The sequence below is a fragment of the Trachurus trachurus genome, assembly GCF_905171665.1.
Source record: "Trachurus trachurus genome assembly, chromosome: 20".
NCBI classification, from domain to species: domain Eukaryota; kingdom Metazoa; phylum Chordata; class Actinopteri; order Carangiformes; family Carangidae; genus Trachurus; species Trachurus trachurus.
Window position 1 is genome coordinate 1563017 of NC_139911.1, and position 15634 is coordinate 1578650.

At 39.0% G+C, this 15634-nt stretch overlaps 1 protein-coding gene across 1 annotated transcript in view; it reads left to right on the plus strand.

The window, feature by feature from the left end:
• The window catches only part of tgfbr1b (transforming growth factor, beta receptor 1 b), a 62438-nt gene extending 49786 nt beyond the window's left edge, over positions 1–12652 (plus strand). Inside the window, exons 7-9 of the mRNA XM_083995846.1 lie at positions 2924–3048; positions 5210–5340; positions 11881–12652. Coding sequence (XP_083851972.1) covers positions 2924–3048; positions 5210–5340; positions 11881–12006 — 382 coding nt within the window. The 3' untranslated portion in view covers positions 12007–12652. The remainder of the gene's footprint in view (positions 1–2923; positions 3049–5209; positions 5341–11880) is intronic.
• Positions 12653–15634: the final 2982 nt, after the last annotated feature.

A 15634-nucleotide genomic window follows, 5' to 3' on the forward strand; every position in this document is an offset into this window, starting at 1 on the left:
TATTTGTCTTATTTCTTGTCAAAATGTCTCATTTCTAGTCAAAACTAATCTCTTTTCACTTAAAATAAGACTCATCACCTAAAAATGAACTTGTTTTTAGATCATTTTCACTTGTTTCAAACAAATTTTCACTTGAAATAAGTAGAAAAATCTGCCAGTGAAAGACAGTTTTTTTTGTGCTTGTAATAAGAGAGAAAGAAGAGAGATTTTTCTACTTATTTCAAGTGAAAATCTGCTTGAAATAAGTAAAAAGTTTCTTAAAAACAAGCGACTTTTTAATATGATGAGTCTTATTTTAAGTAGAATGAGATTTGTTTTGACTAGAAATGACATTTCGACTAGAAATAAGACAAATATTCTTGGTAAGATTTTGAGTTTTTGCAGTGTGCAGTTTCCACACAGAAGAACATTCACTTCTTATATTCAGATTTAGTCTTTTCTTCCTGCGTCCGTCCACACGTCTCTTCATTCATAATGCAGCTCTTCCTCTGCAGCTCTTCCTCTTCCTCCTCTTCCTCCTCTTCCTCTCTGGACTGTTTTTTCCTCCTCTTCTCTCCGGCTTTGTCTTGTTTACTTCTTCGTCTTCCTCTTCATCTTCGTCCTCCTCTGCTGTTGGCTGGTGTGTGTGTTTCTGTGCCACTAAATGATTCATGGAGCCTCGGGTTCAGTCGGTGGAGACAAGAAGCTCCGGCCTTGGCTCAAGTCCACGTTACATACTGATGATGATGATGATGATGATGATGATGATCCCGATCCACCGCCGTTTGTTTTGTTTTGACTTTTCTACCACGGCGCCGAAGGAAACGGTGAAAAAACAACCAGCTCAGATCTGAAGATAAAATCCTCAAAGAAACCAGATCGTGTCGTAGGTTCTTGGAGCAGCTTCCTTCACCTCATAATGTGAATTAAAGCATCAATAATTGGTTATTTACCAGTGATGATGCATTTATTATTTCATATTCTTATTATTTTACAGTTAATCAATTTTTCTGACGTTATCTTAAAGGGATAGTTCAACATTTTGTCAAACTGGCCCATTGCCATAACCCCTATAGTCATAGCAGTAGGTTCGTTACCTTTAATTGTCGGTGCAAGCTATTTTTAGAACGGTGGAGCAGAGCCGTGAGCTGCTCAGAGCTACGCTACGGAGGCTCATTATGGGATTTCTTGGTTTCCCTTATCAAACTCATCAAATACACAATCCAACAACTCCACAACGCTCTGGTGGACAAGTTGTGAGCTGCACATTCACCACGCTATGAGATAATAACACAACGTTACCACACAGAGTTGTTTTAGAGGGAAATACAGAGACTGATGATGAAAAACTGTCCCTGAAGGCAACGTGCATCATGAATTTCCCTCTACAACAACTCTGTGTGGTAATGTTGTGTTATTATCTCATAGTGTGGTGAATGTGCAGGTCACAACTTGTCCACCAGAGCGTTGTGGAGTTGTTGGATTGTGTATTTGATGAGTTTGATAAGGGAAACCAAGAAATCCCATAATGAGCCTCCGTAGCGTAGCTCTGAGCAGCTCACGGCTCTGCTCCGCCGTTCTAAAAATAGCTTGCACCGACAATTAAAGGTAACGAACCTACTGCTATGACTATAGGGATTATGGTGATGGGCCAATTTGCCAAAATGTTGAACTATCCCTTTAAGGACCGCCCACTACCTGTTCTTTCCCTTCTCTCCTCTGTCACCATGACAACACTGAAGAAGCCACCATCTTGTTTTTGGTCCGATGTTGGACGTCCATGAGTTTTATTTGAGCAGCGTCTTTTGAGAAAGTTTGAAAAACATTCACAGTCGTACTTAAGAAAAGCTTCAACCACTGTGTGTGTGTGTGTCTGTGTTTGTGTGTTTAACAGATACACACGTTTCTTTTTTAAATTTTTTTTACATGAACTTGTTTTTCTGAACATCTCTGAAGGTCTCTGTGTTGTTGGTTTAGTTTCTCTAACGAAGGTTGTGTGTTTTCATAATGCCTCCACTAAACACTTCAGAGCTCTGACGCCTGAATTAAACTGGTCTGAACCCTCATGTGGGTCCTTTCAGAATAAAAGCTGCTGCAGAGTCGTTACGAGATAATTAAAGGTTTTATTCTGACTAATTTATAGATTGATGCATATTTTAACAGCATCATTCAGAATGTGTTAATGAACATTGATCAGAAACAAGTAGAAACACATTAACATTGAGACATTGTTCCTGATTCAATGAGTCAGTCACTGTGTGAAACTATTCAAGTTTAATATCCAACTAAGTTTAACTTTTAATACCAAATTCCCTTTGTCCTTTTGAGAAGGTCGGTGAGCAAAAAGAACAGGAAACATCTAATAATCAGAAATAATAAATTATAGCATTATTATTATTACATTTGAGGTTGTTCGGTATAAAAATTGAGCTTATTGACATTGGCAGCAGGTGTGGGTCATGTCCCAAGTGTAATATCTTAAAAATATTGCATCATATAAAACATTACTGAGGAGAGAGAATTATTCGAGATATAATAAAACAACATTTTATCGAGTATAATTATATTGTATTTTATGTTCCAAGTATTAGGTACTATAAGTTTTTCTTCATCCTGCTCCTTTTCATTCATGGTGACAATGCGTACATTATGTAGACATGTGCAACCTTGTGTAGAATGTAAACCATGAATGGAACAAATCAAAATGAAATGAAATGAACTATAATTCCTCCCAACAAGTGGAAGATGCTGATATTATAATGTGTTATAATGGGCTGTATAATTGATTTATGCTCTGATTGGCTCTGTACAGCCACAGATTATCTCTTCACATCAACATGTTGCTTTGTTCTCAGTTGTTTTTTCCAATTATCTCCATTGTGTTTCCTCTCATCATCTTCATCTTCATCAGTGTTGCTAACGAGCCTCTCGTGTTCCCTCTCAGGTATATGGCCCCAGAAGTCCTGGACGACTCCATAAACATGAAACACTTTGAGTCCTTCAAGCGAGCCGACATCTACGCCATGGGTCTGGTCTTCTGGGAGATCGCCAGCCGCTGCTCGATGGGAGGTGAGGATCAGAGGAGGAGGAGAAGGGGGGGATGAATGGGAGGTTGACAGATTAATGGAGGGGATGATGGATGAATGCGAGAGCGAGAGAAGCTCAGAATCAATTATGTAAAATGTTCACAGACCGGGACAGTTTTTTTTTAATGGAAAAACCATCATCAGATCAATTTATCTGATATAGAGACGCTTTTAAAAACCAGTCAAAGTGCTTTAAGTTGCTGCAGATGAAAAAAAAGAAATGTAAGTGAACACAGAGATGTAAACAGAACGAGGACAAAGATGAAATCGAATAAAAAGGAACAGAAAAAAGAGGAATTTATGAGACTTAAAGAGATAGTTCAACATTATGGCAAATTGGCCCATTGCCATAATCCCTATAGTCATAGCAGTAGGTTCGTTACCTTTAATTGTCGGTGCAAGCTGTTTTTAGAACGGTGGAGCAGAGCCGTGAGCTGCTCAAAACTATGCTACGGAGGCTCATTATGGGATTTCTCGGTTGGTTTCCCTCATCAAACTCATCAAATACACAATCCAACAACTCCACAACGCTCTGGTGGACAAGTTGTGAGCTGCACATTCACCACGCTATGAGATAATAACACAACGTTACCACACAGAGTTGTTTTAGAGGGAAATACAGAGACTGCTTGATAAAAAACTGTCCCTGAAGGCAACGCACATCAGTGGTTTTGCATGAATTTCCCTCTACAACAACTCTGTCTGGTAACGTTGTGTTATTATCTCATAGCGTGGTGAATGTGCAGCTCACAACTTGTCCACCAGAGCGTTGTGGAGTTGTTGGATTGTGTATTTGATGAGTTTGATGGAGTTAGAAACCAAGAAATCCCATAATGAGCCTCCGTAGCGTAGCTCTGAGCAGCTCACGGCTCTGCTCCGCCGTTCTAAAAACAGCTTGCAGTAACAACTAAAGGTAACGAACCTACTGCTATGACTATAGGGATTATGGCAATGGGCCAATTTGACAAAATGTTGAACTATCCCTTGAAGACTCGCTTGAAGAGGAAAAAAGATAAAGATAAATAAAAGTAGGACTATAACAATATTTAAAGAATGAAATCTGTATTTTTCAAGTTTTCCAAAAGGACTTGTGTTGTCTTTTTTATTTTGGACCAAAAACTGCAGCACATTCGCTCTGAACCATTTTGTAATTGAACAGTGTTTGAATGAATGAATGAATAAATGGATAAATGGATAAATGGATGTAGGGAATTACAGTAATCCAGCAGGGAGATGATAAAAGCCTGGACGCTGTTGACACGTCCTTCTGAGAAAACAGCTTTAATTTGTCCTGATAACGGCCGCTCTTCACTACACAACACTACACACCAGTGGCTTGTTAAGATTCAGAGAGGCATCCAAGAGGCTTCTCTAAACACGGTGTGAGTTTGTGGATGAAGAGGCCGAGGTAATGACTGAGCAGAGAGGAGAGGAGGCATGAATGGAAACACTTCAGTTTTGTTGTGATTTGTTTTTGTCGTCCAGTGTTTAGAGTCAAACAGACAATTATAGAAGCTTCTTCAGAGAAGAGCTGGAGGACAAAAACAGCAAAAGACGGCGTTAAATATTGTATTTCTGAGAACTAAAGGGGACCTAAGGTTGAACCCTGAGGGACGCCGCGTCAGACGGATGAAGAGCAGTTTGTTTTTTAAAGGGATAGTTCACCCAAAATTGAAATTTCACTTTCTCTGAGTTACAGGGGGTCTCGGCGTAGCAGTGCATGTCCATATGACGGTTGCAAATGGATACCAACTGTCATCATAACAAAAAGACACACCAAAAAACATCCAAATACCTCCATGCTGCTCATATGTAATGTCCGTCTTGTATTGAAGCCCCGAAATGCGAAATTGTCCCGAAAAAAAATTAAATAAGTCTATATTTCAAGCTTGTTTTGTAGCGGAAGCTTCTCAAAGCTCCTCTTCCTAGTTCATCCAAATATGACGAACCAGGAAGAGGAGCTTCGAGAAGCTTCCGCTACAAAACAAGCTTGAAATATAGACTTATTTAATTTTTTTCGGGACAATTTCGCATTTCGGGGCTTCAATACAAGAGGGACATTACATACGAGCAGCATGGACTATCCCTTTAACAGTAAATCTTCCGTATCGTACCGTATTAACCTGGTGTTTGTTCTCCTTTAGGCATCCATGAGGACTACCAGCTGCCCTACTACGACCTGGTCCAATCAGACCCGTCGGTGGAGGAGATGAGGAAGGTCGTCTGTGAGCAGAAGCTTCGGCCCAACATTCCCAACCGCTGGCAGAGCTGTGAGGTAGGACGGAGGATTGGTTTGATTGTCTGTTTCTTTGGCACAAATATTCACAAGGATACAAAAGATGAAGTGATTAAAGGACAATTCCGGGCAAATTCAACTTGGGGCTGTATTTTCCTAACATTTCAGGTCTAAAAGAAGGAATCTGAAGGTTTTCTGTTTAATTGCTCCTGTTTTGCGGTAGTTGTGTCTGTCATGCACCCAGAAGTTTATTCACTTCAAGCAAGTCCAGAGTTGATATTCCTGTGTTTATGACACAAACGGGAGCTTCCCACTGCACCTGAACACACCGAGCGTCAATTTGGGTCTCGACTCCGCCAGACTTTGAATTAGATCTAGTTTTACAAACATGTCGGCTTGTTGAAGTAAATAAACTTCTCGGTGCATGTTTGAGTCGCCATCTGACGCTGTCTTTTAGACCTAAAATGTTAGAAAAATACAGCCCCGAGTTGAATTTGCCCTGAATTGTCCTTTAAGGTTTCAGTATTGCAAGGTCAAAAGGTCAAGGTCAGTGATGTGGAGCAGCAGCTGCAGAGTTTTGAGTTTGTCGTGGAGAGCTGGAGGCGACAGCTTTGTGATTCTGTCTGCAGGAAAAACCACAAAGGCCTCGTGAGCTCGTCAATAACACAGCTCGATCGTGTAACACACACACACACACACACATACACAAGAACACACTTTCCCACAGTCCCCAGGGAGGAAGAAACCACTCGGCTGCAGGAGGAGAAAGTGTGTGTCTGTGTGTGTGTGTGTGTTGTGTCTCCTTTAGCCTCTGGTTTCAGGTTCAGCTGCTCTATAGACTCTATTGTGATGTTTCCTGTGTTAAAGAAAACACTTCCTCTGTCTCAGTTTGTCTTTAACGATGAACTCTGCAGATAATGTACAAAGTAGATCTGGATGATACAAATGAAATAATATGATTTTTTTTTTCCAACAACTCAATAACCCAATAGAGAGGCATGCGAATGTCGGCTGCAGAAAGAGAGCAGCGAGAGCATCGATCGCGTCTTATTGTGCTGTTAGTTGCACTAATCGTTTAGATAAAAATAACAAAACACGCAATTTTTTTACAGAAAACCGTCGACTCGCACCCCTTTCAAGGCAAACGAGAGAGAAAATAGTAGATTGGAGATTAATTTGGAGCAATATAATGTGTTAGACACGTTGGTGTGAGTGGCTGAAGACTAGGGATGCTTAAGGATTCCGCTTAACGATTCGTTTTTCTTTTTGCAAATGTGTGAGTTTCTGAACCAAACAACACACGCTGTGTTCAGGTCAGAACGAAGCAACCATAGCGTCGAGGCAGAAGCTTCTACTTTTTTAATGTTAGAGCCATTAATGCAAACAAACCCATTTCTCTTTTTTTATTCCCTCACCCAATGAGAATTGATAAGAGAATCGATAAGGAATCGAATCAGTAAGCAATAATATCGATAATGGAATCGGAATCGCTAAATTCTTATCAATTCCCATCCCTACTGAATACAAGGTTACATACTAATGGAAAGCAAGATGAGATTAATTAACGTTGAACTAACCAGGTTTGAACTCTGACCAGGTTGCAAAACAAATTATCCCTCTATAGAAACATATATAAACATTTGCATTTGGTTCATTCTTATTGTTGTGTCAGATTCAACAATGTTAAAGTCGAAGCTTTGACTGCAGCAGGAAACACACACACACCACACACTCTCTCTTCTATAACATCCATTGATAAAACAGCTGCATCAGATGATTGAATCTAGACGTTTCATCCATAATATCTCCATGGAAACAGTTCCCACAGCCGATGCAGAGATGTAAAACTCAGAGGTTGTAGCTGGTTTTCACTGAGCGACCTTAAACCTGTTGGTTAAATGTTAAATGTTAAACACAGCGACTCATTAATCTGATTGTTTGGTTTTATTGTCGGTGTTTTGATCCAAATCCTGAAGGTCGTGGGGTTTTTTTTCTCCAAAATACAAAGTTAATGAGTTTTTAAATCATGGATATGTGGCGAGACAGAGACTCGTTCTGACAGCAGCTCAACGAGCCCAGTTCAATTAACTCCTCATCACATTACTCACTGAATTAAAACTAATTAGCAGCAGCTGAGACGACGCAGCTTCTGATTGGAGAATTTAACTGAAACAGATCAAATTAAACAATTAACTCAGAAACAGAAACAAGAGAAGTCTCCATCTGTATTCAAGCTCCTTCAGAATAAAGGTAGATGTTTGTGTTAAAGCTCCTTCAGAATAAAGGTAGATGTCTGTGTTAAAGTTCCTTCAAAATAAAGGTAGATGTTTGCGTTAAAGCTCCTTCAAAATAAAGGTAGATGTTTGTGTTAAAGCTCCTTCAAAATAAAGGTAGATGTTTGTATCAAAGCTCCTTCAAAATAAAGGTAGATGTTTGTGTTAAAGCTCCTTCAAAATAAAGGTAGATGTTTGTATCAAAGCTCCTTCAAAATAAAGGTAGATGTTTGTGTTAAAGCTCCTTCAAAATAAAGGTAGAGGTTTGCATTAAAGCTCCTTCAAAATAAAGGTAGATGTTTGTATTAAAGCTCCTTCAAAATAAAGGTAGATGTTTGTATTAAAGCTCCTTCAAAATAAAGGTATATGTTTGTACTAAAGCTCCTTCAAAATAAAGGTAGATGTTTGTATTAAAGCTCCTTCAAAATAAAGGTAGATGTTTGTGTTAAAGCTCCTTCAAAATAAAGGTAGATGTTTGTATTAAAGCTCCTTCAAAATAAAGGTAGATGTTTGTATTAAAGCTCCTTCAGAATAAAGGTAGATGTTTGTATTAAAGCTCCTTCAAAATAAAGGTAGATGTTTGTATTAAAGCTCCTTCAAAATAAAGGTAGATGTTTGTATTAAAGCTCCTTCAAAATAAAGGTAGATGTTTGTATTAAAGCTCCTTCAAAATAAAAGTAGATGTTTGTATTAAAGCTACATACAGTGTAACAGTTTTTTTCTCACTTTATTTCTCTCATTTAAATCAGATGAACAACCTCCATCCATTACAACACAAGCTGCAGTTTTTAAACACACACACACACACACACACACACACAAACAGACACACACACACACACACACACACACACACACAAACAGACACACACACTGTTATTTATCTCCATCAACCGTCACGCAGCTTTTTTCTATGAACTGGGCTCAGACTCACACGGTTCATTCACGTTATGCAACAGTATCTGGTTTCACTGTTTGGTCTGGAGATGAACACAGGAATGTCTACACACACACACACACACACACACACACACACACACACACACACACACACACACTGATGCATACACTCTAACAGTGCTACACACTGACAGACCGGTTCAGTGAGTTGAAAAGCTGCAGACAGAGGGAGTGTTTGTTTGTGAACGCAGCCCAGTCGATTATCAGTAAAAAGCTGATGATTGATTAATTAATTGATTGATTGGCTTGTTACCATAGAAACCAATCTGGATGAGACACAAGCAGATCAGATCGGTTTTGTGCTGCAGTCTGAACTACGGCTGTCAGTCTAACGCTTCTTATGTTAAATATTCAAATTATATTCAATTTCTTTATGTTTTTTTTTAGCTCATTATATCCACCTATAAACCAGATTATTATTACGTCCTGCGTCCACTAAAGGTGCATTCCAACCAAATCTGTTATGTAACATCTGCAACACACTTTAGTTTTACCGACTCAATATAAAACTTAAAGAAAAGAAATGGAAATATTATGTTAGGCTATAAGTAGTGGAGCAACGGATCACAGTTGGTCCGTGGATCAATTGATAAAAGAAAAAACTTGTGCATGTTAGTGTGTGAACACGTAGCCACCGCTGCAGCTGAATAAACGGGCAATTTAAAAAAACTTGTATATCTGAAGCTGCAGCTCTACATCGCACACAATAATTTGTTTTTTACTCCCTGAACGTCACAATGCACGATTTTAATTTGCGTAGTTGCAGAAGGAACACGTTGGAACGTCAGTTTCACCTTCGACTGTTCTTATTTTTTAAACAATTTAAATTCTGTTCGATTAGTAAAGTTTGTCCTGACGGCTCTAGTCTCCTAGACTCGACTCTCTGACTCCTCCAGTCTCAGTGTGACTCGGTGGTTTCACAGTTTCACGGCGTCTGAAGCAGAAAGGACGAACGAAGCGTCTGCTGCCACGCGACCCAGGGAGGGGGCGGGGCTTAGAGAGGCCGGGAGCCAATCATCTGAAGGAGTTACACACACAACAGTCAGAAAGAGATAAAATACGACTTTTTAATAAGAGTAGAAACACACAGCTGAGCTAAATGTTGAGTTGAGTTGAGTTGAGATGACTTTATTTATCCCACTGGGCAGTTCTGTTTCTACAGCTGAACCGCACCACAATCACATACACAAGCATAGCTACATACAATTGAGGAGGAAAGTGATTGAGGAGGAAAGTGCGAGGACGGTGCACATTATAGATCAAGTAAGATAAAAGTACAAAAATATAATAAATACATGAGAGGGCAATATAGTACGTAAAAAACTGTGTGTGTGTGTGTGTGTGTGTGTGTGTGTGTGTGTGTGTGTGTGTGTGTGTGTGTGTGTGTGTGTGTGTGTGTGTGTGTGTGTGTGTGTGTGTGTGTGTGTGTGTGTGTGTGTGTGTGTGTGTGTGTGTGTGTGTGTGTGTGTGTGTGTGTGTGTGTGTTGGCGCTGTTCCACCTGATGAATGGAGACGGGAATGTGTCGACCGTCTTAATGAGCTCAGTAGGAAGTTTCACAGATGATGCGTCACACACACACACACACACACACACACACACACACACACACACACACTAACACACACAGAGTAACAGCCAGACATGTTGACTCACACACACCAGATGCTGTTTACAGCCGCTCGGAGACGTGAGGACGTTGGTGTGTAAACTCTCTGACTGGCTCTTATTCAGACTCGTTCAGACGTCACCGTGGAGACCAAGTTTCCTCTGACACTGGAAAAAAACAAAACAAATGAAACCCAGAAATGAGAATAATAATAATTAAAGGAGAAGTTTATAAAACAGAGTCAGAGTGTTTACATCTTCTCTGTCTGAGGGTTTTGTCTTTAAGTCGCTCTGAGGTCGTGAAGTGAATTTATTTTTCTCACCGGTTTTGTGAGTTTTTATTGTTGCTGTTGTTGTTGTTGTTGTTGTGTAACCGGGTCTGAACCTTGAACATGAAGCTGAGGTCAAATCCTGAGTTTGTGTCAAAGAAAATGTTTGATAGAGTTAGAAAAGACAGAATATTTGTGTGTGTTTGTCCCTTTCAGTCTTTATTTATTTGACTCCAGGACAAAACAGAGTTTCATCAGAGGCAGAGTTACTCAGGACGTTTACAGGACAGTTGGAAAACAGTGAATTCTGGCCTTAATCCGTCTGTAACGCGTTAGTCCGACTAATACTGAACCTCTGGACAGATGATGAGATTGGAAACAATGTATGAAACTACAGAAAAGCAAAAAAACACTATGAGATCACCATGTTTCATTTGATTTTATTTTAGTTTTGACACTGGAAGCTGAAACGAAACGAGAGCAGCTGAAGTTCAGACTGACACAACTATTCACTGATATTTGGTGTCAAATCAGTTTCATTTTTTATTTTATAAAGAAACCTAAAAAAAAAAAGAAACCAAAATCAAACGAATTATATACATACGTATATATACAGCTCTGTAAAAAATAAAGAGACCACTACTCCAAAATGTTGTTAATAAACCAGCTTCTACATGTGGCAGCCATCGATTCCAGTGTCTATTGAACTCCAACACAAACACTACTCAACTCTACTGAGCTGCTCACCTGAACCTAATCAGATTTAATGAGGAAGAAAGATTATAAATAAATTTTTAAAAAAAACACTGCTGAGATTAAAAATTGGGATTATTCCACCTATTTTGATTTCTAAACTCTTCCTAAATTTAAAAAGTAGTGTTGTGGTGTTTTAAAATGAATATGAACTTGTTTTCTTTGCATTATACGGTAAGGTCTGAAAACACCAGAATGTTTTTGTTATTTTGACCTGTTGCCATTTTCTGCAAATAAATGACAATATTTTTATTTCCAATTTGGGAGAAATGTTGTCAGTAAGTTATAGAATGAAACAAAAGTGTTCATTTTACTCAAACACATAGCTATGAATAGTAAAACCAGAGGAACTGATCATTTTGAAGTGGTCTCTTCATTTTTTCCAGAGCTGTATATATATATATATCACAGTCGAAAAGAAAAAAAAATAGGGGTTGTTGTTGTTTCAAATAATAATAATAATCATATAGAGGTTTTTAATCATTTATAGATGTCTAATGTTTTTATAGCTTTTCAGTTATTCATACCATGTGATGTTTGGATGTAGTGGCTGATTTCTTTTTCTAATTTCTTTATTGACGACCGTTTACATTTGTGAATGTAGTATTTTCCGTATAAGTAAAATCAGTTTCACGTTGTATTTACCTGTACCTGTGTGACATCGTCGTCATAGTAACCTAAGCTCCTCCTCCTCTCTTCCTCTCCTCCTCCTCCTCAGGCCTTGCGGGTGATGGCGAAGATCATGAGGGAGTGCTGGTACGCCAACGGCGCCGCTCGACTCACGGCGCTGCGGATCAAGAAGACGCTGTCGCAGCTCAGCCAACAGGAAGGCATCAAGATGTAGACACACAACTACCAAACACACACACACTCACACACACACACACACACACACACACACACACACACACACACACACCTGAGACTGGCATCCATATCGTTAGCATTACAGCATCATTATTATTATTATTATTATTATCTTCACTATTATTCATCGGTTTGTTTCCTTTTGGTTTGAAGAGAAGTGAAGAAGATTTTTCCCCTCGTGGTTTTTACTTTATTTTATTTTTTTGTTCCATTTCATTCATTTACAAACTGATGAATCCTGCACCTGAAACTCAGGACCCATCAGTGTGTGTGTGTGTGTGTGTGTGTGTGTGTGTGTGTGTGTTACACCGACGCACACACACACCTGCATGGCTGGATCGATGGATAAATGGATCAGAAGGATCAGACGAGGGTTTTATTTCTCCTCCATGTTGGTTTCATACGTTCATCCCATGAAGACCCACAGACCTGCTGCATCTCAACCCCCCCTCACCCCCTCACCCTCTCACCTTCACCCCCCCGAACCAAACTACAGGCCAGACCTTCATCATCACCTTCACCTTCATCATCATCATGGACTCCTCATCTGTACGTTAGAGACTGATCCTTCAGCTCAGAGGTTCAGCTGCTCCTCCGTGAAGCTGAACGACAACGTCTCAATGTTCAAACACCAACAAGAAGAAAAGAAAATAACTAAAAACTAAACGGTTCACAGCTGCTGCGACTCAAACACGCCAGAAAAGCATAATAAAATCAATTTGTGTAAAATATACGCCAGAAAAAACGTAATAAAATCAATTTGTGCCAAATATATGGAAGCTCAGAGATGTCAAAATGTTATAAATACAATTATTATTACTTATTGTGAAACATCTAAATGAAAATAACATTAAGATTTAATGTTTAGATGTAAAAAATAAAATAAATAGATATATCAAATTGAAATATTTGGAAAAATTGAATTGAAAATAAAAAGAAGTGAGAATAAAAACACCTGAGTTTAAGTTGAACCACAGGTGGAGAGTTTCATAAACTCCATTGTGCGTCTTTGTGCAGCAGCAGCGAAGTCGTTTGCAGCTTCGCCGTCGAGTCGTTCTCTCAGCAGCGCCGGGGACACGAGGACCCAGGGGGGGATGATTATGGGATGGCGGCCCTGTGGGCTTCACAAACACAACAAGCGTTGGCTTCATGTAGTGGAAGTAGAAGCAGAATCATCTCTGCAACCATTTTGCACCTGTTTTGTTTTGTTTTGTTTTTTTGATTTGTTTTATTTTTTTCATTTGTCACTGTTGTACTTCCTCGTCTCCGCTCATATCGTCATGGAGACGGACAGGTCAGTTTAATTTATTGTGTTGTTTTTTTTTTAATTTTCTTTTTTCGGTGGCAGGGGATCTTTCTTTCTCTCTTTCTTTCTTTCTTTCTTACTTACTTTCTTTCTGTTTTTTTTTGCAAAACTAAAACTGGACATGATGACCTCATTCATTTTTGGCGCAACATGCTGCAACATATGCAATATACAGTTATACAGTAGATAAATGTGTCTATTTTCTATACTCTGCTCTGCTAAACCACAAACTACAACAACTACAACAGCAACAACAGCAACAATCAGCTGCCACCATGCCTTCCAAGCTCCAGCTGTAACCGGAAAGTGCCAGTGCTTTAACAACCCAACTCCTCTCATGTCGGCTGCAGCTGCTGTGGCGTTAGCTGTGTGTGTGTGTGTGTGTGTGTGTGTGTGTGTGTCATCGTCGGAGGGGGCGGAGCCTGCAGAGCAAACAGCAAGCTCATACTATGCACACCCACGACGACGTAGGGACGGGACACACACACACAACACACTGCCCTGCAAAGGCAAAGTGCAGTATCTGCTTTTTTTCAATTTTTTTGACCAATCAAAAGTGTAAAGGCATATATTATATTCTCTTCAATCTGGTAGAATTTGATATTGGTACTGCTAAATTTTCCAGAGTTATTGAGCTTTTTATTTTGCTGTCCATCCAAAAAAAAGCACTGCACTGCAAAAACTCAAAATCTTTCCAAGAATATTTGTCTTATTTCTTGTCAAAATGTCTCATTTCTAGTCAAAACTAATCTCTTTCCACTTAAAATAAGACTCATCACCTAAAAATTAACTTGTTTTTAGATCATTTTCACTTGTTTCAAACAAATTTTCACTTGAAATAAGTAGAAAAATCTGCCAGTGAAAGCAAGTTTTTTGTGCTTGTAATAAGAAAGAAAAACTTGCTCCACTATCAGATTTTTCTACTTATTTCAAGTGAAAATCTGCTTGAAAGAAGTAAAAAGTGTCTAAAAACAAGCTGCTTTTTTTTGACTAGAAATAAGACAAATATTCTTGGTAAGATTTTGAGTTTTTGCAGAGTGTGAAACCAATAAGGTAAAGTGCAGTATCATCTGCAAAGAACTGTAGCCTACTCCCTACATTACATTCTGTCATTTACTCTATCCACCTTTTTCCGAATGAACGTCAAAAACATAAGCCGGTTTTGCTCTTCCGGTAGAATTTTATGTTTCCTTTATGGTTTCGGTTGTCGCGGTAAATATGCATGGATCATCACGCCAGCTTTTAACAATGGATATTATCACACAAATTGACATCTGTGTTAAAAGCCAGCGTTGATAGATCCATGCGTTTACCGCAACTATGACGACGACTAACGACTGAAAACCAATGGAAACGGAAACGTACAATTCAATAGATGACGTTCGGAAACTTGCCAAAAGTGCAGCATCTGCCATAAAACGGTCAAAATTGGTCAGAAAGACAAACTACAAAATACATTTACTTCAGTCCACCTTTATCTAATCAATTATAGACTCCTTGATTTTTAGTCTTTACACAACTTCCCTTCCCGACATTTCCTTTGGAAAATGAAAAACAGAAACAGATACACAAAAACAATATACAGTAGCCTACACCTGCCTGTCATCTAGTTAAAATTGGTTACATAATCAACTGAAATAAATAAACGAGAGTGAGAGAGAAAAATGAAAAAATTAATGAATTAAAAAAAGAGAGAAACATACATATACTCAAAATATACCTATGCATATGTTTAAAAAAAGGAAAAGGATAGTATTTATGTATGTAACATTAAAAATTAAAAGGAGTTAGTAAAGAAATATGATAAATGAGTTCCATATGTCATGAAAAATGTGGCTTTTTTGTTTGATTTGTCTTTCCATCGCTAAGCAAGAAGAAAGTTCATTAATCCACATATTCAAAGAAGGACAATTAACTCTTTTCCAATGTCTTGCAATAAGACGTTTCACATATTATGTGTTAATCAATTATAGACTTGGTTGGTAATTTGATGCTTAAACCTGACAATGAAAAACACAAAAAGCTGTTTCTCAGTTTGGCATTTTTTTACAGATTTTTACTGCACTTTGCCTTTGTAAGGGCAGCACATCTCACATCTCACATTCCATCATACCGCAGCGCAGCGCCCACAGTTCAGCAGCCGACTCTCTGGTGCCATTTCGTCGACCCCCCCCACCTGAACACCTGAACACCTGAACACCTCAGCACCTCAGCAGCAACAACTCATTGTACAGCAGCAGCAGCAGCAGCAGCAGCAGCAGCAGCTTCTCCTCAGCGGACTGAGTCTGGACTCGGAGCT